The sequence below is a fragment of the Mastacembelus armatus genome, chromosome 13 (assembly GCF_900324485.2).
Source record: "Mastacembelus armatus chromosome 13, fMasArm1.2, whole genome shotgun sequence".
Lineage (NCBI taxonomy): Eukaryota > Metazoa > Chordata > Actinopteri > Synbranchiformes > Mastacembelidae > Mastacembelus > Mastacembelus armatus.
Genome location: NC_046645.1, coordinates 7,300,071 through 7,326,373, shown reverse-complemented (window position 1 = coordinate 7,326,373; position 26,303 = coordinate 7,300,071). Strand labels below are relative to the sequence as shown.

The following is a 26,303-nucleotide window of genomic DNA, read 5'->3' as shown; positions in this document are numbered from 1 at the left end:
CTGCAACTTTGGAGCATGATTGATGATGTTCTTCACAAAGTGAAAGCATCACAGACACTGGAGCTATCGCAGCATCCAGAACAATTAGTTTGAATTGTTTCTGTCTCTGAGTAGCTCAAACTTTGCATTCTGGGATATGATAGTCCATTAATGCCACATGTCTTTATTTTGAAAAGGTTTCAGTGTTAATCCTGGTTAAAATAAATATGTAGTAAAGAACTGGGGCACATCTTTAGAGTTATACTCAGATCAGATCAAAAATCCTCTCCCCTGGAAACAACCATGCATTAACAGCTAGGCTTGTCTCTAAATTAAAGGACCCAAACAAAACAAAACAAAACAAAAAACCCACACACATTTCTTCCTCTTTCCACTAAAAACAATTTTTTACTGTAATAATTTTGTTTATTGTTATAAGTTAAGGAAAACACCAAATCACATTTTCCACAATTGTTGCTTCTTCTCTTTAGAAGAGTATAGAATTTTTCAAAAATTATCAGTCACACTGAAACAAAAAGGATCCACCATTGTATTAGAATAAGAAGAACTCATCTGTATTTGTAACTACAGTGGTGGTGCAGTCTTTTTTTAGTCATTCTGATGTGAGGTGATGGTACTGCTACTTTCCAGGGAAGGTACAAATAAATAAAAGTGCTACACTGCCATTTGGGTAAGGAGTTTCAAAGGCTTGAAGGGTAATTAAGGGGAAGTAGTAGAAAAACAATAGAATCATACCCTAGCTCTTTTCCTAGTTCTGCCCATTTAGCAGGATGATTTTTTTTATACATATCTTCTGTTTACTGTTTCCAGCATCAATGAAAGCTGAAAAATAAGACACTCGGAAAACAAAAAGATGACCTCAAATCGAAAACCCTAAAGGATCATTTGTTTTTATGGATGTTTTCTCTGCCTCAACAAAAAGACTCCCATAGTGATGCAAAGGAGATACTTAGCAAGGCAACAGAGAAAAATAATACCTGCAAACTTAATGCATGTCAGCTAAACAAGGATATATGCTATACATGAACTGATCAATGTTATATTTGAACGAAATCAATCAGAGTGGAGATATGATCTGTAAGGATAAGAGCTATACAGTCCATTCTGTGATTGATAAAATCTCATGACCCCAAATATTTTTTATCATCGCAAGTAAAACATTTCTTTGTCACCACATAGTGAATACCAACAATTTCAGTGCCTTTAAAAGCACCACCAGCTTCCACCTGGAACCAATCAGTGACACAAACCCACGGGGGACCAGTGGGTCACAGAATGAGAGAAGATATAGCAACGCATGTGTAATATTATGTAGCTCTATGTGTGTACATGATTCACACGGACTGCCAATGGACAGAACAGACATTAGAGAGAAAAAAGAAGGGATGGGATGAGATGGTGATAAAAGCAAAAAGGAGGATCCAGCCTCCCTTTTACCCACAGTCATCCTCTCCCTCTCTCCTTTCACCTCTCCTGCATACTGTATTTACAATGCCCTTTCAGTATAAGATGAGGATAAAACTTCCACTACATATCAGTAATCCATTCAACTGAGTTAGTCTATGTGAAACATTGTGCATAACACTCCTATGACAACAGTAATGTACTGTTACTAATACACATTGAATACGTATGATGATAAGGAATATATATGGTGAGGGAAGGGCTGGGAAGGGCTGGGAAGGGCGACGCTGCCTCCACACACACACAGCACCCATCCATTTACTTCAAGCCCCACTGCACTCTGCACAACAAATTTGTTTCACCTTGTTCCTTTTCCTCAAGCTTGGTTTTATGGAGGTCCAAAATGTAGCAGGTAAAGGTAATAGATATGTCAAAAATAAAACAAACTTTATTTTCCTTTACCACTGGTTGATAAAACAAATAAAGTTTTTTTTTTTTTTTTTTTTTACTTCTTCCACTAGTTAATTTTATTTTCAAACAATAATTCACACAAAGCATTTGGAAATTTGTTTTTATATGTGGAGCACTGGAGACAATTGCTGGGGAAGCTTTCTAAACTGAAAACACTGGGAGCATACTGCTATAGCTAAAGCATGTTTGCAAACAAGCTACTTGCTACATTACTAGGCTACATGAAAACTGAAAGTCTCCAGAGACATCTTCAAGGCATGTCTTTATCAAGAGCAACAATATTTTATTTTGTCATGCTCAAACATTTTGCTTTGTAAATGTTGGCTTGCAGACAAAAATGCTTCAGCTGCTCTCAGATAAATTGATGGTGTGATGCTAAAGCAGAGTGAAACGCAGTATAAACTGTAACCTGCACTGGCTGGTGACAATTAGCTTGAAGTAATAAAGATAGAGAGTCACAGCCTTCTCCACTGCTCCAAATATAGGTCATTTTCCTATTTCTTTTATTGTATGTAATATGCATGAGAAGAATTTGAAATTTGGAGAGAAACGGAAAATGTGTCGGAAAGTAGTTACGCAATATAAACTTAAGACCACAGCAAATGAAAGATCAAAATTGTTATCATCTCATTAAATTAAAGAGATAATAAGATAATCACAAAAGAGTAAAATAGTAGGTTTTAGTTTATTTTATCAACTTATTTGTGGTATAGGAAATAAAGCTTTGCTTTGTCTCACGCACCCCCTCTCCAAACACTCTTTCTCCTTTTCCTCCTCTTTACTGTGCTCTACTCTACTGCATGATGAGGTGAGGTTTTTAAGGCAAGAATGGGTGGATGAAGGAAGGCAAAGAGAGATGTGGGGACGGCTACTGCTGCACTTCATTAGGAAGCTAATACGGAGATTATTTAATTATATAGTCTGACTTTATCCCCTCTCTCTGCTCTCCTGGATGAGAGAGGATGTGGAGCGGCTGGAAGGGTCCAAATGGTTTAGTTCAGTTTTCTTCATATCACTGTTTAAGTTCACTTCAGTTCAGAGCAGTTGAGTTCCACAGCCTGTAGGGTACACCTGTCTGTCACGTTTTCATTTTTTCTGTCTAAAACCACCTATCAGTTTGTCTGTCTGTCACACCAGTGTGATCTCCACCTCTTCCGTCTTGTCACTTTTCTCCTGCTGCCGGCGGGGATGCTGTTTAGGTGGAGGAGGAGCAGCTCGCACCTGCAGTGAAAACATATTGAACATAAGAAAAATGACTGCCAGTGCAATAACGGGGATGACCTACTTTTTAGAATTTGACAAACAGCATAATCTCTTTCTTTCCTGCTGTGTGACACAAACCTTTTCTTTCTAAAATGTGAGCCTCCAAAACCAAGGAATGCAAATTCTCTACTTTTAGAGCAACTGTACCAATTCTGTTATGAAATTTCTAAGCCTTTTGAAATTTCTCCTTTTGTCTTGCCATCAGTTCAAAACCCAGAAATAAAACACACATACATATACACACAATGAAGAAGCTGGAACTTAGGACTGATTGGCAGGCCTTAAAATATTAATCAGTTATCCAAACCAGTGCACATTCATTTTCTGTTGATTCATCTATTGTTTCATCACCTGGTTGTTGCTAGTGTTAAATATGAAGTTCTTAACAATACACACAGTAACCAGAATATTTTTACAAGAAACAAGTATCCATCCATCTATTATCTGCACCCACTTATTCCTAATGAGGGTCACAGAGACTGGCTGGAGACTATCCCAGCTCCCTTTGGGTGAAAGGCAGGGGTCCACCCTGGACAGGTCACCAGTCCATCACAGGGCCACATAGAGACAAACAACCTCACACACTCACACTCACTCCTATGGGCAATTTAGAGTCACCAATCAACCTGACATACATGTTTTTGGACTGTGGGAGGAAACCAGAGTACCTGGAGAAAACCCACACAAGCACAGGGAGAACATGCAAACTCTGTACAGAAAAGCACCTGCTGGGTATTGAACCAGGAACCTTCTTGCTGTGAGGCAACAGTGCTAACCACCAATATCAACAGATCAATTATATTTACCTTAATATCAAAAGTGATCTATTTAATATTTAGTCTGTCATACAACTAGTTTCATAAGGAAAGTTATGATGATTTTTTATAAATATTGCATTGAAAGACGTTGTGAGCAAAATCTTGACAGTAAACGTGCATAAACATTGAAACAACTTGAAAAACTTGGATACTAACAGGTCGTAATTTGCCCGGGCCTCCTTCGGGGGTGAATCGTGGCGGATGATTCTGAGGAAAACCTGGAGACACTGGACTTCTGCCAGAGCTCTGATCTACCAAGAAAGATACATTTCTAATAAAAAGGCACAGAGACCTTTTCAGTTTATTCAGCTGCCAATAAAACGTGTGTTTGTGTGTCTTACTATGAGTTGACAGTGGACCCTTGTGTGATGAGGCAGGCAGTGGAGGCTTGTGCTCTCCGTTAAGTGCACAAGAGGGTGAGCGTGGAAGAGGAGGTGGGGTGGAGGTCTCAGGGCTGGTGAAAGGGCTGATGGGAGGTTGGTCATACAGAGGAAGAGGTGGCAGAGAAGATGGCAACTTCAGGGACGGAGAAATCTACAGAAGGAAGCAGAAACAGAAAAGTATATCACTGAAAAGCTCACATCCTATGCTGTATAAATATATACTGTGTAGTGTATAAATCACATCACAAATGATACAAAATTGACAGTATTGACTGGACATCCAACTAAACTCCACTGCATCACAGCTTAACAGTCAATAAAAACACCCCCTTTCATATACAGCAAAGATTAGATCAGTTTTTGAATGTAAAATTGTGTTTCTAATGACAGTCCTACTTGCAGAAAATGACTAGACAATAATATGACTTAATTTGAGGCAGGGAACACAAAAAAAAGAAGCTGGTTGTTGGTAAGTTAAACATCAGGACAAAAGAAATTGTCAATGGATCCATCCCAGTTCCCCTATTTGACTGTTCCTTGCTTGAACTGTAAGTTATTCTAGTCTGTCATCTTGAAGTCTGCCCTGAAGAGAGAGGAGCAAGGAGGCTGTCTGAAGGAGCCATGAGTGAGGAAACAAGACCATCCTTTGTGAGGGTCTTTTATTGATTGACATGTCCCTTTATCAGAAATCAGTTGGTGATTGGACACTTCAGATAAAGGACCAGAGGAAAGGATGTCTCATGTCTCTAAAAACATGTTTCCGTGAGTTTTCTCGTGCCACAAATACAATAAACACATCTTCGATACTATCTACTGTAAGTCTTAAAAACAGCGAGAATGAATCAAGGGTTGTGGCCAGAAAACCATTATACATTATACAGTCTTTTCATCCATTGTTAATACATAAATGCTCATTAAAGCAGATTTAAGATTTAGGTCTTTGGTTGAACACTGAGTAGAAAACATACATGGTAAAAAGCAAGGCATTGTTGCTTTAAGGAATACACTAAAGAAATTCTGCTGGTTCATGTGGCCTGCCGCTAGATACGCTGCGAAAGTTTTCATGTCAGCATGCCAGGGTCTAAAAAGACGTTGTTCTGTTATGTCTACAGGCTTATAGGAAGGGAGCGGCTGTATCCTTCCTGTTTTGAACCTCTAATAAGGCTGCACTCTGTGTCACAGATAAGACTTTTTTTGTGATTGCAGTGCAGGTTTTATCAGGGCACTAAAGGAACACGGCAGTTCTGATCCACTGCTTGTGCTCTCTGCTCTCCTGATAGATCAGCTGGACAACAGGCAGGAAGGGAGGGGAAAGGGGGAAGAAAGTGGCACAACAGACTACACTCCTTGGTATTTCTGCCCTGAGGAAAGACTGATAAGACCAGATTTGCAGTTTGGCTCAAGAGTGAATGTGTCTTACAGAAAAAGGAGTATTATAAACCAGCCTTTCTGGGTTTCCCCACTGTGTCATGTATTATTGTGTGTGTAATTTGTGAGATTTATACCTGTGCATGCAAGTGTTACCGTACCTGTATGTCACCCGTCCCTCCACTACTGGTCTCCCCATTTTCAGTAAGATCTTCTACCAACACAGAGGGGAAGACGCCCACCCGTCCGTTGAGTTCCCCCTCCCAGAAGCCATCGTCTGTCTGAGTGTTGCGGCTCAACAGACGGATCACAGCTCCCTCGGAAAAGGAGAGCTCCTCGTCTGCCTGACCCTCATAATCATAAAGTGCGCGGACATAAACCACTGCAGAGCAAGGCAGAAAGACATAGAGAGCAATAAGAGATAGAATACTAATTCTTGTGGAAATGTACTTATTTGCCTCTTCTTTATTGTTGTGTTATGGTAGACATTGCTGGAGAGATGGAGAAACAGGGAAGACAGAACAGACAGCACTGTAATGATAATTAGGTGGCAGGGCTTCCTCATGTGCTTGGTGAGGTGCCAGGTAGAGCAGAAACACCACAATAAAAAGAAGGTTGAAGAAAGAGGGAGTAGAAAACTGGAAAGTAGTCAGGTTAAAAAGGACGTATAAAGAATGAAGATGATCTGTCAAGCCTTTAAATACAGTGGATATTCAGATTTTCTGAAGTAATTAACTGAGATGTTATTGCCAGTCCAGTCACCATTTCTCGGAGTTCACGCATTTCTATCCTTCTTAAAACTCTCCATTATACATCTTGACATGAAATATCACTGTATAACCTAATCTCAAATTTTGTTTTCAGCAACTTAATTTGCAGCTTATTTCTAAGTTGGCTGCTTGAATATCTTTAACACCCAAATTGTGTGTTTGGGGAAAAAAAAAACTGAAATAAGAGGGAGGCCAAAAATAAAGTGGATGTTTATGAGAATGCTCTGCTCTTTACCATTTTATTAAACTGGCTTCAGTCCAACTAATTTTATACAACCACTTTAATCCGGTTTCTGTTCCAATGAGACACTAGAATGGTGGCAACAAAACTTGTAACTGCTAAACATATATTTACAGAAAACATTTATGGAGGAACAAACCGTATGAAATCTGATATATATATATATATATAAACCTAGTTATATATATATATATATAAAACTAGGTTTGTAGCATACTCACTGCTTGTATCTCCGTTGATGCAGCCAGAGTGCAGCTCTGGCTCGGTAGAATTGGATGAGGTGTGTGATCGAGCGTCAAGGGTAGCCAGAGACTGCAGCATGCTCAGCAGACTGTTTGAGGTTGGGAACTGCAGGTATTTCTCTGGGACATAGCCTACTTGTCCAGTCTTATTGCGAGCCTGGACAAAACATACACACAATGAAGTACATTTACAAATACACATGCTTGCAAAAATGCAATGCTAAGAAACCATACCATACATATATCCAAAAGCATACACAGGATACAACACAAAAACTGATGAGATAATGCCTGGTGTGTTATTGTGCACCTTGACCCAGTCCTCCATGTCTCCATCCTCAATGACTTCTAACATTTCCTGTTCATCAATCGTTAACTCATCAGGTTGGGATGCCTGCAGGGGAGACAGAAACCAACAGTAAACAAGGAGGAAAGCAAGAGCAATGGGGGACACTGTACAAATTATGATGGAAGACATTTTTAAGATATTTCACTGCACAGTACAGTAAAAACACTCCCTAAGGCAAAGACTGAGCTTATCATTACTAACTGACTTTAAAATGTTCAATGCTAGGGCAATGTCAAATTCATCAGTATTTCCTAGTTCACATAAATACAACCCCAATATTAAATTTTGCTTTGGTGTACTCTGAATAGGAGTGATACTGTGTAATGTCGGTGTTCTGCTTCTAGCTGTTGACATCTGATATGTGTACTGTAGGTGTGTCACCATGTAACAGCAGAAGGCAAAAGGTATGTATGTTGGTTCATACTTTGTATGAGTACAGGACTTTGCAGGTCAGTGGGTAGTTTCGGAGGGTTCCTGAGGGGCTGGAGCTGCTGTCATCAAATACCTCCATATTCTCTTCACACTCTTCGCCCTCCTCACGCTCCAAGTCAACTGTGCCCTGTAACAACCAAACACAAACAGAGCTAGATAACTCAAATTGTCTGATAGCAACAAGGACAAATAAGAAAAACTCCATTCACCTCTAAAGCTATAGATTTACTCTAGATTACATAAACCAGAGGGTACCTGAATACAAAAAAAAAAAAGTGATTTCTACATGAAGTCAATTACATATTTAAAACTTAATGTTAACCAATCCTAGCTTCACAAGATGGACAAAATACTCACAAATACTAATACTAGTCTTATTAATTTGGTTAAAAAATTAAACAGCCTAGTTTAAGGACATAACTGTCCTAAGGTTACTGTGTGTGTTTATCCTTGGTTTTAGCTGCTATCTCCATCGTGATTACGTCTTATTCACTCCCATTAACATTGCCTTGTTGTTCACCACCTTTGGCTTTTACCGTCTTTCACTGTCCCAACTTCTACTGCCATCACCTTTTCATATTTTGTTTGCTAGCAGTTCATTTACCAGAGACTGACTCTGGCTATTTAGTTTTCCCGTCCTCTGTGCTAGTATTACAACCCAATGTGTCCTAAAGTATACTGACCTTCTTACCTTCTCTTCCTGCCTAAGTTTCCTGCTCGGTGTAGACACTATAGCTTTTAGAGACAGGTGAAAAGGGACTAATCTTTCATATGATCCAGTCCCTCCCTCATTTGTTCCATGTGAATTTCATTGGTTGATAAGAGGGTCATGTGATCCAGCTGGTGGAAAGATCCATCACACACAGCAAACCGAACTAGCCACAACTATAGAGTGTGTGGTTTTGTGTGCATGTGTGCCTACTCCTAAGTCATTGTGTTTAGTCATCAGATTTCTGTTGACACTGTAGACTCTACACCAGTGGACAGCAAACAGATGAGTGCTTCCTGTTTGAATTATGTCCCAGGTTGGCCTCATGGACAGAAGAATTTATTGTCTAAGCAAATAATAACTTTCAGGTGTGGTCTTAAAGCATTATCTAATGAAACGAACACAGTTATCAAAGCTGTCCATTGGAAATGAAGAGCCTACTGAAGAGGCTTGGAACTACAATTCAGGCCCTGCATGTTTAGAATGACAATACCAACCTTCTGATGCTCAACAAGTGCAGTGTTTACTTTGTCAATATCTTAGTTTAGGATGTTAACATGTCAACATTTGTCAATTAACACTTTATACAAAGTAAAGCCAAGGCTGAAGGAAAGGTCATTCATTTTGTGGATGTTTTGTCCTGATGGTAGCACTACAGCAAAAGTCGGGGGATCACCAAGGTCTTGACAATCCACTGTTTAGCTCTGAAGAATGTTCCTAAACACCAAGTTAGCCTCATTGTGGCAGGTTAGGAGATCACCAAAATCAGTAGGATTCCTGAATTCCCCTTGCTGTAAAAAATCACTTTCCAGTACTAAAAATGCAGTGACAGTATTTATATTGCAAATAACCATAGAATATTTAACATATGGGTGGAGAGCTAGATTTAGTTTGATGTCTAGTTCCACATGTTGAGATTTGGTGGCAAAGCTATATTTTTGTTGGCAGTGTGTTTGTTGTATTACATCAAGTCTTTCAAATTTACTGCAGTAGTTTACAAGTACACTGCACAGCCTGAAGGCCACTTGCATTCCATCCCTGAAGTAAAATGACCTGTATGTATTTCAGTAATAACCCAATAAAACACCACCAAAAATATATCTTCGTATGTGTACCAATATAGCTGAGATGCAGACCAATGGCCAATTTTATTGGTCCTAGAGGCAATAACTGTGAAAGAGATATTGTAATGAAGGCAATGGCTGCCTGTGGCCCTTGAGGGTTCTGAGCTTACAGTATTTCATGGTCATATTAATAAAGTTGAGTGGGATGAAAAAAGGGCCAAGGGAAGTGCTAACTCCCTGTTCTCATTTTTCTGTGGTCTTCTCTATATTAGTCACCACCCATCCATCCTTCTTTGTCTCACTTTTAGTCACTTAACCTATCCCTAATCAGCAAACTGCTGTCTTTTTTGCTGCTGTTAGTCTCTTTAGGATCCAACACACTCCAAATAAAATCAAAGACTGATAAAGGTTGCTGTCATATGCCTGAATACAGTACTCAATCTGCCTCCTGGTCAATTCTTTTATTGACACTGACACCAGATGGAGAAGTTTTCAGCAGGTTTAGCCTAGTTTTCAGCAGGTTTAGATTCATCTCATAAATAAGGCTAAAAATATAAAAAGATTTTTCTAAAAAGAACCTAAAGGACAAAAATAAAATTTAATATTTACATGTCATTATACTCCGGTTTCCTCCCACAGTCCAAAAACATGCATGTCAGGTTGATTGGTGACTCTAAAATTGCCCGTAGGACTGAGTGTGAGTGTGTGAGGTTGTCTGTCTTTGTGTGTCTATATGTGGCCCTGCGACAGACTGGTGACCTGTCTAGGGTGTACCCCTGCCTTCCACCCGAGAGAGAGCTGGGATAGGCTCCAGCGGATCCCCGTGACCCTGAACAGGAAAAGCGGGTATAGAAGATGGATGGATGGATGGACATGTCATTATGGAGGCTTGTGTACAGTGAAAGATCTAGACTGTGTATACTGTGCCCTAATATGTTGTCTGCTATTTTTCACAATCTACCCCATCTCTCTCACCTCTGCATCCAATTTTACTTCAATATTATCACTCTGGCACCACTCCCTCCTCACCTCTCTCCCTCAACCTCTCCTCCACATCACACCACCTCTTCTTTTTCTCAGCTCTCTCCATCTTTCACTCATTCCTCTGTAACTGTCTTCCCCTATTTTCATTGCAAATCCTCCCTTTATCTCTTCCTAGATTGCTCTTTCCCCCACTCTCCAGACTTTCTCTTTTTTTCTAACACTCTTTCTATCTGGTGTTAGCTGTGATCTGCAATATTATGTGCACAGAATGTCAAATCCTTCCAGGAGAGCAGACTGACTATGTTTAGTCCTGTTGACAGCAACACACGTCTCCCTCACAAAGTCCCATGTGGGATTACACTCCTAGTCATGGAGAGACAGTCTCCTGTCTGTATACACAGAGGAGGGACAGAAATAGAACTACACAACTCTACAAACATAAATGTAAAAATTTCACAATGACCAGGGCTATTATCAGCACATTGTGTTTTAGAAAGTACAACTGAAATATAAATATTTATTCTGTGGCCACCCAGATAACAGAATTGACATTACTCTCATGGCTGTATGGTAATATGAATCAAGTATGAATCAACAGGCTGCTACTGATTAACTTAGCTTAGCATTAAGACTGGAAATGGGGGACCTGTCTGGCTCTGTACAGAGAAGAGAAAAATTAACTACCACCATCTCTAAAGCTCACAGATTAATTTTATCATGTTTATTTTAATCCATATATTAGTGCACTTGTTGTTATTGTACCCTTTTTACAGAGCCAGTCTGATTTCTTCATATTCAACACACACTAGTAGTATGAACATTCTCATCTAACTCTCAGCAAGAAAACAAACAAGTATCTACTCCAAAATGTCAAAACTATTCGTATATAGTGGAATGCCATGTTGTGTAGGGGAGGAAAAATGAAAATCTGCATTTTTCTAAAAAACAAACAAACAAACAAACAAAAACTAGGGGTGTGGAACTAGCTGGTGTTAAACTTCTCCCTCCTGACCTGCATGCTGTGCATTCATACACATTCATAAATATGAGGACATGTTAAAAATGTCAATTCAAGCGTTACATTTGTATTCAGTCTGTTGCACTATAAAAGCTAGACTTTTTTTGGGTGATGACTACATCAGATTACACAGAGGAAGTGGGGCTGTAACTGATGACAGAAGATTAGGCAGCACGGCCGAGGTCATCTATCCTTGCAACATCACTCAAATGATTTTCCTAAAGAACTATTCAAGCTGGATGGTTTTCACGTATAAAGGAACCATAAAGCATGAAAGGTCTATGATATTAAGACTGTATTTTAAGAGTTTAAAATGCCATTTTTGAATGTGCTAAATTAAGTGTTGTTTTCATGTGGTGCAAGAAGAAAAACTGTTAGGAAGACAGCTGAGACAAATTAAGCTATGTGACTAACAAATAATGACACACATCTGTTCTCTTGGTTTTCATTTGAAATGGGTAAAACTGGACACCAAGCATGCAACATAGACAGCTACGACTTATGGTGTGGTGAAAAGGCACCATTCTAGTTCTGAAATGTAGGTGACAAAATTACACTTTCCAGCCAAGTCAAAAACTGACAGAACTGAGCTGACAAAAATCCTTACTCATCATTATGTACTGTATGTATTTTTGTACTAGCATAGTGATAGTAACGTTAAGGTTTATGTTATTTTTATAGTTGTGTTCATTTTTTTCCCTCCAGTGTTTTCACATCTCATTAATAAACTTTCTGGCTTTGTGAAAACAGGACAAGTTCTGCTGGCTTGGCAAGAAAGCAGCAACGTAGGCATAGTGAAGGGGGATGTCTCACCGACAGTGAGGGATCGTGGGAAGTGTAGCTGGCCCAGCGTTCATTCTCCAGCTCCTCCATCACCTACAGCATGCACATAGAGAGAGTGGGGGGTTTATGCACATTTCCAAACAGGCACACACTCACACAAACTGGAAATCATGTGTGAAAGTTTAAAATTATACACAAACTCCAAGAGCTGCATGTGTGAATGCACTCACAAACAAAGTTTCACCAACACTCAGACACACACCTGGTTCATGGCACTCTTCAGCCAGGTATCCACAGCGACCCCCACTTGCCGTAGAAGGTCCAACCGAGCCTCAGCTTTCAACTTTATTGTCTTTAGAGAAAAAAAGTGTAAGGAGTGTTAAAAACATCTAAATATCTTACTACTCCAGTTTTTCTTGCATCAGTCTTACAAAGAACATTTTATTTAAAGCAGGAACCAGTTTAATTGCCCTTAGTATGGACACAGAAGAAAAGATTTGTATAATATAAGTACTGTGCTGTCAGAGCCTAAAGTGTTTTACAGTTGGGGCAAGAGTAACAGCCCATGTTAACCAGACTGATTACTACAATGGCTGCAGTTAATTTAGTCTCCAGATTGCAAAGGTGCCAGACTCCCTGCTTTATTTCTGTTCAGTAAAGGCAGCCTCTTTTCTAGTGATCGAAAACTAGGCCTTTATAAGAAACAGATGAAAAACACATATTCTTTAGCCACGGTTCCAAAACAAACACATTCATAACAAAATAATTAGCTATTAGGGAAATATCACTAGAGACAGTAAGCACCCAGTACTTTTCTTCTCCACAATAGATTTCTTGAACTGATACAGGCAAAACGACCTCAAGTGAACAAGTATGCGAGAGCAAACTGAAATAAGCGACTGCATCTTGTAATGGTGTTATGTTTTTTAACCCTTAGAAGTCTAGGCCTACTTTCGTGATGGTAGACTCCTAAGGGTTAAACTACTGAAACTACTTAAATCTTGTAGTCAATATTGAATCAATTCACTAGAAAAAACTATAATGTTTTTTGTCTTTGTCTTTGCCTTCCTGCTGTGTTATATTACATGCAGCACAATTCACTGATGGGCTGAGAATGAAAACGTGAGCCACACCATAAACTGTGTTGAGTTTGTGTCATGTAGTCTGTCAAAACGTGTTGCACTTTTTTAATGAGCTGTGAACACTGGACATGTGCTGTGTTCTTTCCAAATAAGACAATATGATGAAGCTAACATCGGCGGTAGGAAAACTCCTGGGATTTACATTCAGTTTGGCTTGTGCCTTTCTCATTTCTCTTTCATCTCTGATGCTTTCTCTCTCCTCTTGCTCTAACCATTTTCATCAATTTCCTTTTTCATTACCTGCTTCTTTCTCTTCTCCCATATACTGACAGAGCAGAATGATAGCTGAGGCTTCCCTCCTACAGCGACTGACCGACATAGTGTCAAGACAGACTCCTTGGCTCTGATCAATAAAGACCTGTTCCCCATAAGTGCCTCAGTTTTTCCTTTCTGTTAGCAGTACCCAATAAATGCTAGAGAGAAGCATCAGCCTCAGTTGCTGATGTTGTCTGGCAAAAGACCATAAACAGACTGTTCAAAAGAATGGACTAAGGAGAAAAGGTAAAACACTGGCTTATATGATAATGATGATCAAAAGAATGTACTACAGTATAAGCATTAGTTAAAGTCAAAACAATAAGCAGCCGGTAGTGTGAGCACATATCACTAGTGGAAAGACTGCACAACCTCAGAGAGAATGACAGTCCGTCTAGGCAGCGGTAATCAATAATACCGAATGGAAGGTAGACAGGAAAATAGATGGAGCAACAGAGAGGGGAGACAATTGTCTCCCCTCACCAACAGGCTTTGGCACAATCTTTAATTCAATTAAGAATTATCATTTTTTTGGAGCGAAAACATTTGTGATTCACAAAAACAATTCAGGACACTCAAAGAGGACCAGACTATGAAGCACATTATTATCTCAAAGTATCACACATATCTGATCAGAATGCCAATGTATTGAATATTTTCATAGATGGTCCACAAAAGTAAGGTCTTAATCTGAAAATTTGCAATGGAGTGAAAAGAGGGTTGGCACTAACGTTCGCTGCCTGCAACTTATGCAGAAGTACGCCATGTGTTCATTCCACTTTATGAGGCCAGCACTGGCTTTTAGAATAATTATGCTAACTGCTGAATGATTTTTGAGACTGGCTTCATTTAGTGTAGACTAGTAGTGTACATGGTCTATTTCAAACAATCTTCTAATGATGTGCACAGTGCAATCTCTCTGTGGCTACACAATAAGGTGTGTGTGTGCCCTACCCCAGTTACCTACCCTACTATTATTTCTTGTTACTTTTAACATATTTTTAAAACTGTGGGTACACTATGTGTATGGCTAATAAACAAGTATGTAAACTATTAAAAGTTGCACATGGTTCAGGGCACTCACGTATATGCTTTGGAAAACTGTGAGACAAAGCGAGGAACATGCGAATATTATTCTTACTACAGTGTGTATTTTAAAATAAAAGGGTTAGGGTCAGTAAAACAGTTTCTCATTTACACCTAAAACATGGATTTTTTGGCCTGTAGTCTAACGGCATCTCCACAGAAAGAGGTGGTCGCATATTTAGCACAGAGTAGATGAACTATAAACACTAAATTTGAAACTTGTTTATCTGTCAAACTGTCTAAGATGATGTCATAAGCAAATTAGGCAATTTATAAAAAATATGTAAATGAGAACAGGAGGCTTTGTCAGATATGCAATCAGTCTTTTTAATCGACTGGTAGCAATCATCTGTGCTTAAACTTGTGTTTCAGACATGCTACTCCTGAAATAACAGTTTTTAGCAGATGGTAAATAATCCAAATGGATTATTACCCAGCAATTCCTCCACTGAGTAAAGGTATCTCAAATATATCTTTTAATCCACAAATTGAGATTCAATGGAAATGTCCTTCTCTAGTAATTCGACATCCTATCTAGGTATTTAGGCACATTTTCATTTTCTTATTAACAAGGTGTTGAATTAGCTACTGCAAATACTTGGTAGGATGAACGTGGGACTATGGCGCTATCACCAAGATAATGCTGTAATCAAACCAGGATAATATCTTTTGTGCTGCTTTCTCTCCTTTTATAATTCTGTGATAAGAGCTCTGTGGTAAAGCCATTTGTACCAAATGAGCTCATGAAATATTCATCATCTTACTCAAAGTAATGCTGGACTGGAAGAACAAAGCAGAGTAGACAGACTATGTGAGTGAGACAGACTGAAGCAGAGAGGAAGAGAGAGAATGTAGGATAACGGTGATGCAGTCACACGTTTGTAGTTTGCAAAAGCACTCCCTTATTATTTTGTAGTAGTCAGTAATGCAGTAAGATTACAAGCATCAAGCACAAGCATCCTGTGTTAGAAAGGTAACCCGTCCAGGGTGTACCCCGCCTCTCACCCAGTGTCATTTGGGATTGGCTCCAGGTGCTTGGTGACTACAAAATAAGCAGTAATGGTACAGGTACAGGTGAACAGGTAATGGAGGAATGGGGATCACAAGGTACTTGATAAAATATTATTGCGGTGTAAGGTAAAATTGAACAGTATAGCATAACCAATAATTTACAAAACAATCTTTTGGGAGGAAAAAAAAATAAGAGAGAAATCACAAATGATTGTAATCCCAGGATTGCTGTCAGATTTTACAAAGCTGACAGCAGAGGGTGCCAGACATGAAAAAGCCTGATAAGAAAGGTAGTGTACAGGAAACGAGGCAATGATAGAGAGAGAATGAGCTAAGTAAAGCGAGGAAAGAGAATAAAACTTAACAGAGATGAAAAGTCAAAAGCACACTAATGCAGACAGTTTCAAGAAAGAAATGAGACAGAGCTGATCTTATTCAGTGTGTGACAGGTAAAATCTGTGAGAATCAATACATAAACGATACATATCTGTGCAAATGAAAAGGGTGGGAGGTATAGAAGCAATGTCATTTTAAAATTATAGAAGCAATGATCATTTCAGTGCCATAAAATGGCAGTTTTGATGGACAATTTGAGATTTTTATAGCTGTAATGTGATCATATCTGTTACTTATCACGGTGACAGATATAATGCAAAAGAATGTTTAGACTGAAGTGAACAGAATGCAGCAAAGCCACAGATAGCAGGGGGTTATCAGGCTTTGTGGATAACAATGGTTGAATAACCTGAATTAGCTGAGATGTCCTACAATGTAAAAGGTGGGCTGATCAATCCTGGGCCATGTTTGTTAGTTACCAGATGCTACATCAGCTGTGCAGTTGAGTACAGCAAAAGCCAATCTCCACTGTATGTATTTAAAGTATGCACTGTAGCAGATAATTAGAAACTCACCTCCAACACCGTAGAGGAAATATTACAAGGTTGGATTTTATGCCGTCCAAGGGACAGAGGGTATTTTCACTATGCTAATGCTAAATTGATATGACTGCAGGAATTGAGTCTATGACAATATACAAAATTCGGCAATTTGAAGTCAACCACAAATTTTTGGACCGTGAGAGAAAGAAGGACCACACACATGAGGAGAACATGTAGACTTCAAACATAAAGGGATGAGCTTATTTATCCTCAAGCTTACTAATCAAAAACAAATGTTGACAATATGAGTCACAGACCTCAGCTTTGCGTATGCTTTCTTTGGTGTCTTCTATCTTCATCTCCAGCTCTAGTCTGCCTTGCTCTGTGGGGGGCAAGCCATGGCTCTCACACTCTTCCAGAGACTGAAAATAACACACACTTATCATATTCACATAATATATTTCTAAAACAGGCACAGGTGACATATGTCAGTATGTGTGTGTGCATCTTACTCTCTTGCAGTGAATGATATTCTTGTGTTCTCTGGCCACTCTGGTGGCCCATTTCCTAGCCTCCTTGTTCAGACTGTGCTCCTCTGTTGTCCCCGTCTCCGACTCCAGCTGACGACTCTGACATATAGACAAACACACACATAATATGCATTCACAGATAAACACACACATTTTCCCAGACACACCATCAGGGCAGGCAGACACACACACAAGTGCACACATACAGTGTCAGCGCAAACAGCACAAGGTGTGTGATTTGCAGGTTTGAAGCTGTTAATTAAGCTAAAGAAAGTGTGAGAGAAAGATTGTTTCCTTCCCACATTATTAATACAGCGTTTGTTGCAAAGCTCTATTGTTATCTTCTTGGAATGAAATAGATGCTATTAAAACCACATGTAAAGGAGAATTAATGTGTGAAAATGTGTATGTGTGCGTTTTTGTGTGTGCTATAAAGGGAGAGAGCAGGAGGTGCATGGCAACATGCCTTTTTTTTTTTAATAGGCAAAAGCACATATGGGGCACTGTCAAAAAATCTGCATGAATTTCCAATAAAGCATTCTGCATCAGTTATGACAATGTGGCAATTTTTCTTCAAAGACTAACATATTAAATGTGTCTAAAAACAACAATAACAAAAACAGAGTCAGCATACATTTTACATACCCTTCTTTTGAAGACATGTTTTCAGGGACTTTCTGTAATATTAATAACTACCAGGAATATATACCTTTCAAAAGAAACATTTAACCTAACATTTATATAGGCAGTATATATGAGCACCCTATACTGTCTTAAAGATGAGCAAAACAGTGGTATCTGTTCTGTCTAAAGACAAAAAAATGCCACATCTGACAAAAACAAACTGAGCATCAGAATGTACATATATTCAGTGTCACTGATGTGTGTATTTCTAAAGAGGCTTGTGTTCCCATAATCTGATAATAAAAGTGTGTTAGCTAGACTAAATAAAGTACATGATATTTTAATTGCAAGTTCCCATGCTCATCATATCTATTGATTAAGTGCTGCTTCAGTAACAAGAGGACATAAATCTGGCTAAGTATAGGTGTGAAACGAACAGTATTACACAGGAGATTTACAGCTTAATTACATTCTGGCAAGAAAGCATTGCAGGGCGTTAAGGCAGGGAGGCAGAAAGCTACATTTGAACAGTGGTTCTAAACTGACATATCTCACAGGGAGCTAAGCTGATTTGTGCCTTGATAGTTTGCTAAAATTAATGGTACAATGTTAATGAAGGTAAAAGAGTGAATATGTTTCTTTCAAGTGTCTTGCCAGAATCTACATGTTGGGAATAAATGAGTGGTGGCATGCAAAATGCTTTTAATATTCGCCTTTCATGTAAGCTCTGATTTTCTGTGATGCTATTTGTTTAGATTGCTCATCCAACTGTTTTATGTTTAATGCTAAAAGCATTCTACTAATCCTCTATAAAGGTAGTATTACAGCCTTATAGACTCAAAAGGTTATTAATAAAGGCAATTTACATGAAACAATGCAAAAATGAATGGAATTTTTATTTTCATTTTCAACACTGTAGTGGAGACCTTTGGCAATTATGAAAGTGTTTTACATAGATTCCACTCTACCAATGTCAACTATTTATTTATTAAATCTAGGTCACTATGATAAAGCCTGTCAGCTGAATATGTGAAGTAAAGCACAGTGATGGTGTGATTTCAATAACAACTTGCTCTCTCATAATAACAGTCATTTAGTATACAGTATATAACAACTGTGTTATTCTGAAACCACAGGGATGAAGGGGTGAGAATAAACTGCGTCAAAGTGCAGCTGTCTGTGTGAATGGGAAATAATGGTGTCTATTGATGGAAAGTGCATGTTTTAAACCACTGAGGGCTTGTGGCAGGAAGATGGCCTGTTATTTTAAGTTAAGTTATTGTAAGTCTTTACTTTCATCTTTACTGTGATGGCAAAAAAAAAATAAATAAAACTAATGCTGTTGCCACAGTAAGAATCTATTACTGTCTGTTCAAATGCAGGTTTGCATCCCACTGTTTTTTTAAATAAGGATCTCAATCCAAAGTACTTCATCATGTTGAACAGGACCTGTATAATTGTTGCAGCATTTCTATGTAAGCTGTTTTAATGGAGTTTTAAAAGCAGTGGGAGCACTCCAATGAGTCTGCACAACCTGCAGTTAAACAGATAGTAGTGCCTTCTTTGCAAATACACTGCTATGATTAGACATTTATGTGCATCTGAAATCCAATTTAGTTTTGGTCTAAGTTTTACTATTATCTAAAAATCATTATTCATGCAACTTTTCTGTTTTATAAGGTGTTGCCTGCAGATGCAGACAGTTGAATCAATAAACTTTCTTATTATTTTGATGAATAATATAGTGATATTATGCAGCAGCATCAGGATTTAGGCATCTGATGAATCATCTGCTGCTGGGACTGCACTGCTCACTAACATGATAGTATGACACCATTACTGTGCTGGGAAGTCATGGGCATAACTGTGGTATCTTTTAATCGCGCAAATGTGTTTTATTATCATAGAGGAACTAGCAAACAGAAAGAGAATTAGCTTTATTAAATCTTAATTGTCTCATGATGTATCCAACTGCAACCTTTAGGTATCAAATAAAAAATATAAAATATAATTAGTGTTTTAATTTCTCAGGTATTGAAAGATAAGCTGCAAAGGCTAAACCAGGAATTCAGAGCCTCACATATTTGTCATGTTAATTCTTAGTTTTTACCAAAGCAACAATCATGATGTGAAGTGTAACTGTAACCACACCTATGTGATCGTACTAAAGCATGCATCAGTCATGGTCATGTTACTATATCAGACATGAAAATTTGGTGACTAATGTTCCTTACAATAACCTTCACTATGACTAAATAAGAGGGACAAATCTTTCCCAAAATAACCCTTGCCTATAATATGCCTAGGGCTGTCGGCCTATATAAATATACCTATGCAGGATAGGTATATTAGGACAGGAATGGAAAAGATGTTCAGGAATAAAAATGGGAATGCTAACAACAGTTAAGACTACCTGTGCCAGGGTCATTCTCATGGCACTGACGGGCGACGGCTCAATGTCCACCAACTGCTGCACCGAGCTCAGAGTCTGGCGCACACATACACACAGGCAGGTGCCCACGCAACCACACAACCGGGAGCAGGAGGGCAAGCACACAGACACACAAATACAAGGAGGGGTTAATGGAAAGAAAGTTTACAGGAAAGGGTTAGCAGTTAGAAAGGTTAACAGGATTAGGAAAACATTGGGAAGGAGTAGCACAGTGTCACACAGAGAAATGTTAGAATTCAAGAAAAAAAGGGAGAGGGAAAGAGAAATCGGCAGAACACTGTGTAAAAGAGTGAAAGACAAAAGGTAGCTGAGAAACAAGAGAGAACAAAAGGATTTGTTAACTACTGAAAAGGATTGCTACTGTATAGTAGAATTAGTACCAGTGTCCACTGGGAGAAACCTCTTTTTTTAACCAGCAATCCTTAACACATCCCAAGAGGGTGGAGAGAGTGTGATTCCCATTGTGGCATTATGATCACACAGACAGTGATCAACTGCCAACAACTTGAAATATTTTTACCATTCATGGCTTTCTTTTATTATCTTATGCAAATTATTTAAAATATTCTGAACCATAAAAACAATTTCCCAATGGACAAACATTTGATGTTGAAATGATTAAAATTAGAACATAGCAGAGTAGAGTCATGCACCTGTCATGCTATCACTAGACACTAGTTAACTGGACAACTCTAACATAAATTGTTAAAGAAAAAGCTCTTAAGGCTGGAAACATAAGAGCCAAAGCTCTCTCGAGAGAAAATAAGAAAGATCAGAGCTTTGGCTCTCTGATTTCCAGCTTGGCAAGCCGCTCATCCATTAATGGGATTCTCAAAAAATTATACGAATAAAGGTACATAAATTCAGTTTCATTGATTCAACTGACTGAGATGAGCTAAAGACGCAGGCCACTGTTGTAAAATATGGTACTGGAGGGGCCAGGACAGTAGGAGGACAGAAGCCCATGTGCCACCACAGGAGGCTGATTATTATCTAGTGTGTGCATGACTGTGTGTGTCAGACAGAGACAGGACAGGTGAAACAGCATGACTGTCCTGCTGTATGATCAGGTTCATATACAAAAACTGCACATGCAATAACAACCTACTCTAGCATAATGCTGCACATGTATGGATATGAAAATAGTGAATAAGTGTGCAGCTATGTGTATCTCACCGTGTCACATTCACTGGGCTGGAACTGGAAGTCGTGTGCTTTGTGAAACACTGGATTCTCCTGCATAAATAACTGCTGGTTGAACTCTTGTATTATCTGAGAGAAAGGCAGAGGCAGATTGTTAAAATCGTGCATTTGCATTTAAGTTTCCTGCTGTTAAAATCTGTCAGTATTAGAATCCAGTGTTACTTAAGTGAATCCATTCACCATTCATCCAAACTTATAGCCACCTTTTAGATGGTATTTCAGATGTTATTTCATTTTCATTCTTACATTATGGGTTTGATAATATGCAGAGTAGGCATCTTTGTCAAGGAAAGGGGTTTGCAAGCTAGGCCAGCAGCATATTCAAGTACTGCATGAGTCCCAAATGCACTTATATAATAGTGTAGACAAGATGCAAGGTGATCATTAATTGACAATCAAAATACATGGAATTGGCACATTTTGGTTATAAATATAATCAAAGAAGAACATAAAGGCTACAGTAAAACTAAATTCAAGGCCTAAATAATTTTTATCATACTGCTTTTTGTGAACACTGCTTCCAAAGTAGGCATAGTTCCCCTATCATGTAATAGAAGAAAGAAATTACTGTTTTGTTTTTTTGTTGTTTTACTTAAGCAACATACAAACTTTGATAAAACACCACATCCAACTCACCCTGGTGGATTTGTCCAACAGGAACTGGAAAGTATTGTGTGTGGCTTGGGAGGCCTCAAGCTCAGTACGACAAAGTGCTACCAGGTAGTCTTTCACATGCTCATAGATCCTGCCATCCAAGGCCTAGAGGACAGAGAAAGAGAAAGAGCAAGGGTTACAGTGAAGAAAGGTATAATTCAAAGTAATTTCATAATCCTTAGTAACAGAGGGTACAAGAAAAGCAGGATGTGACACCAAGAAAAATACAGATAGATCAGCTAAAGAGATACAAAAGCATAAATGATTAAAGCATGCAAATGCTTTGGCAATATACATTTTTTAATTCATTCTACATTCATTCATATGTTACAGGTCACTGACTTTCTCACCGTCACACCAACATCTACAACAATGCCTTAGTTCTTGTCATCAAACTTCCAGAAAGTGTGTAACCTCAGCTATTTTGTAACTGGGAGCCTGACCATAACAATGCTGGTGTCCATCCTGCGTTTGATGCTTTGGAGCCTGGGGAAACACATCACCTATAGCATTATGTAACCTATGAAGTTCCACTTTTTTGTTTAAATATACATATTTTTTGTTGGCCAAATCTGAACATGAGAGGAATAGTACAAGTTTCAACTGTGTTTCTCCTATGAGTATAAGTGAGTGAGTGATAAGTGAAAGTTAGGTTTACATACATCAAACAGCATATCATGTTCTAAACAAATGAAAACAGAAAACATTTGTAGTATTTATGTATCATTTAGGAAATTACTCAGTTACATTACTGTCACTGCATTAATCTAAAACGATTTATAATTGTGAGCATAGACAAGACAACAGGAGACAAATCAGACAAACCAGCCTTTATCTCACATATGATAAAGATGTAACTGAAGTAAAAGTTAAAATCTATACAAATATATATGTCCTGCTAATTTCAACCCTGGCTCCATTCAGCTCTGAATGAAAAATGAAAAATGAAAACAATTCAATATAAATAGTGATCCATTTAACAGAGGCAAGTGTTAAAAAAAACAAACAAACACAGACACACACCTCAGATCTGGCCTACCATCCATGCAACACCTTAGACAGAACAAACATGGTAAATGAATTAAAGAAAAAGACAGGGTAAGAGAAAGAAAGGGAAACAAGCAATTAGAGCAAGGAGCAAAACGAGAAAGTCAAAGGAAGGACGAAAACTGAGCGGATGTTTTTATTTCACAGCTCTTATCATTAGAGGTTCCAATGCACCAACACCGACATAAAGACATTTTAATGAAGTATGTAGTCCTAATGAACAGCCTTTCTATGGAGAGCTGGGGTAGTGCTGCCAAGCTGTAGTCAGACTGCCAAACAGACAGGCACAAAGGAAAGAGAAACACAGGAATGAGGAGATTAATGGAGAGGAGGAGGAGAGGAGGTAAAAGAGGAAGAGTGAGCCTTTGAAGAGATATAAAATGTATTAATGGTTGAGACCACATTTGCACCCACTGAAAAAGAGTGTAACAAAGATGTATGTGTATGTGAGAGAGAGAGAAGTGTTCTTTGGATAGCGTTCTCACAGCTGCAGGGGAAGGTGAAGGGGTTCAGATTCCAATTCAACAAAACACAGAGACTGCAGACACACACACACACACAAACTGGCTCCAAAATACTCAGAAGCACATACACTCCTCTGACTAAAGTACTTTACAAACACAAACCTTCAGTAACCTGAAGGGTATGTTTTAGGTCTACAGTCTCCACTAACACCTACATTGTCTTCTTGCACAGACCCAAAAACACATCCAAAAATATGCTTTTGTAATATGACCATAAAACCCCATACACATGCAGCATCTGCACATTTATGCATACACACAAACAAACACACACACACACACATACTCAACATAGACTTATAAAACAATGGGATATTGACAAGGAAATTATGTCATTAAGGGTGTGTTTTTGGCTGACTTCTCCCTAAATGTTCCCTCATCATTCTGCCCATTTCCTCCTCCCCCTTTCTTCCTTTCCTCTCCTCCTCTTTTCATCCATTTACGGTAGTGTTGAAATGAAGTGAGTCAGCTTCCAGAAAAAGCCCTGTACCCATATCACGGTCAGCGGGTGTGTACTTTTGTGTGTCTGTTTGGGTTGAATGACTGCATCGCTCTGAACAAATAGTACAGCACAGTTCAGCAGACAGTGAAGCAGAAGTGTATGTGCAAGTGTATGTGTGTGTGTGAGTGTGTGTCTTTAGCAGGGTACTTTAAAGACAGACAGTAACGACGGTATTGACTGCTAACAGCAGGGGGAGATGTGGAGCCCTTCCTTTGCCCTTTCACTTCAGCTGTCGCATTAACAAGGACAATACCACTCACTATTATATATTACTATTACAGTAACATATATATTATATTCTGCCTAGTGCAGAAGTGAACTTCTGTCCTAATCAAGACTTTCAATTTCAAGTCCCTTCATCCATCATCCCCAGAAAATTGTCCTTTTTTTCAGTCCTCATCTACACATGTAGCTGATTATCTCTGTGGTTCAGCATTAAAGACAGAAAGACAGAATGGGACTTGATTATATTTCAGTGCTGAAAGGTGAAATTGAGCTCAACAGATACCAGGTACCTATTGTTCCAAATTGTCCTCTGATTGTGATATCTAATGGAGAACGCCCATGGCAAAGCACTAAAAGCACAATGGATTTTATAGGATAACTATATAACATAATCACTATGTCATCTAAGTTGCATTTATACGGTTAAGAATTTTTAATGGTCTTAATAACTCAATGGTTAAGAACAATTTTCTACAATGCAGATTTTGGCCCCTCTATTGGGGGGGCTGTTATCAGTGGGTTTCTGGTGGAGACCTGTAAACAGCACCAATAAAACAGCAGAGGAAGGAGAGAGGATGAGCAGATTGCTTCCCTCTGGCAATGTCCCCCATTGTCTTTGTGAGTTTGTGTGCATGTATTTGTGTATGTGAATCTTTCCCTGCAGTCCCGTCCTTCTGTCACTAGAAGCTAAGGATCTATTATTCAGAATGGCCCCATACTATAGATGCCCATACGTGCCTAAGGCAAGAGTATGTGAGAAGGAGAGGGAGAAGGAGAAACCGAAATGAGAGACTGGATCATGGAGATAGTGAAGGGCAGCAGAAGATAGAGCCAATTAAAGAGAAAGAAAACACAGGCATGGGAAAAGCAGAAAAAGAAGCAGAATTACTAGAAACAAAGAAAACCAAAAAGAAACATTAGGGCGCTGCACTTTAAGTGTTTCTGCTCTAATGAGTATGTCTTCCTGTCCATGCGTGTATGTGTTAAATGACAAATCAGTCAAGTCTAAAACTGATGAGTGCAGAGATAAAGAGAACAACACACGCAATGTCTGTGAGCGGGTGTGTGTGTGTCACAGTGACATTTAAAGAATTTAAAGCTATGACATCACCATCACTCAGTCACACAGAAGCTGAGGTGTGTCGGTCTGTGTAATTGTTGGTGTGACTGTATGTGTGTGTCTCTGGCTGGTAATGTCTGGCTTTAAGCACTGTAATAATGAGATTATAACCAGATGAAAATAATACTCTAAATATCATTATTACAGTTATATCAAAATCATAGTAACCAATGAACAGACCTGGATTTCTTCTCTTTCAACCACAGTGGCATGTAGATATCTTATTCTATCTTTTCCTGTGTTTAGATACTCTGTATTGCTACAAGGGCCATGTAATACCAGACAATTCCTCTAATCTTGGTACAGTTCATACAGTATTGTGAAAACTATACTTTGATACCTAGCAATTACTTCGTAGGATTTTACTTCACATAAGACCCTTTCAAATCACAAATGAAGAGAACTCTTTTTAAAAATTCTAAACTGTGAGAGCATCACCTTTTGTTATAAGATGTTCTCCCCTTAAGCCGCCATACTAATACCAAAAGTCAGACTTTGTGTACTTATACACAACAAACTTAAGCTTTGATTTTCTGGACCAGAAATTGTTCTTACATTTCTTGAGGATCCACTGGGTATTGTCAGTGCACATGATTTTTAAGTCAGTGCTACAGTAGTTGTTGTGGAGGAAAGATGTTACAGTAATAAAAACTTCTTCGAGTGGCTGGATTTTCTACAAATCTGATGATTTTCTGAAATGTCCACATTCATAAAACTTTTGGATTCTCTTTCACACAGCTCACACTTTTAA

The 26,303-nt window shown here is 38.7% G+C and overlaps 1 protein-coding gene across 2 annotated transcripts in view; it reads right to left on the bottom strand.

The window, feature by feature from the left end:
* Nucleotides 1-2,215: 2,215 nt before the first annotated feature.
* fchsd2 (FCH and double SH3 domains 2) overlaps nucleotides 2,216-26,303 on the bottom strand; it is a 53,176-nt gene continuing 29,088 nt past the window's right edge. For both annotated transcript variants that reach the window (XM_026321054.1, XM_026321060.1), the window contains exons 9-21: nucleotides 22,117-22,239; nucleotides 21,454-21,549; nucleotides 17,184-17,300; nucleotides 16,989-17,093; nucleotides 12,562-12,651; nucleotides 12,330-12,392; nucleotides 7,734-7,868; nucleotides 7,271-7,354; nucleotides 6,940-7,117; nucleotides 5,869-6,089; nucleotides 4,298-4,490; nucleotides 4,113-4,207; nucleotides 2,216-3,096 (exon numbers count right to left, since the gene is read on the bottom strand). In XM_026321054.1, coding sequence (XP_026176839.1) covers nucleotides 3,004-3,096; nucleotides 4,113-4,207; nucleotides 4,298-4,490; nucleotides 5,869-6,089; nucleotides 6,940-7,117; nucleotides 7,271-7,354; nucleotides 7,734-7,868; nucleotides 12,330-12,392; nucleotides 12,562-12,651; nucleotides 16,989-17,093; nucleotides 17,184-17,300; nucleotides 21,454-21,549; nucleotides 22,117-22,239 — 1,593 coding nt within the window. In that variant the 3' untranslated portion in view covers nucleotides 2,216-3,003. The remainder of the gene's footprint in view (nucleotides 3,097-4,112; nucleotides 4,208-4,297; nucleotides 4,491-5,868; nucleotides 6,090-6,939; nucleotides 7,118-7,270; nucleotides 7,355-7,733; nucleotides 7,869-12,329; nucleotides 12,393-12,561; nucleotides 12,652-16,988; nucleotides 17,094-17,183; nucleotides 17,301-21,453; nucleotides 21,550-22,116; nucleotides 22,240-26,303) is intronic.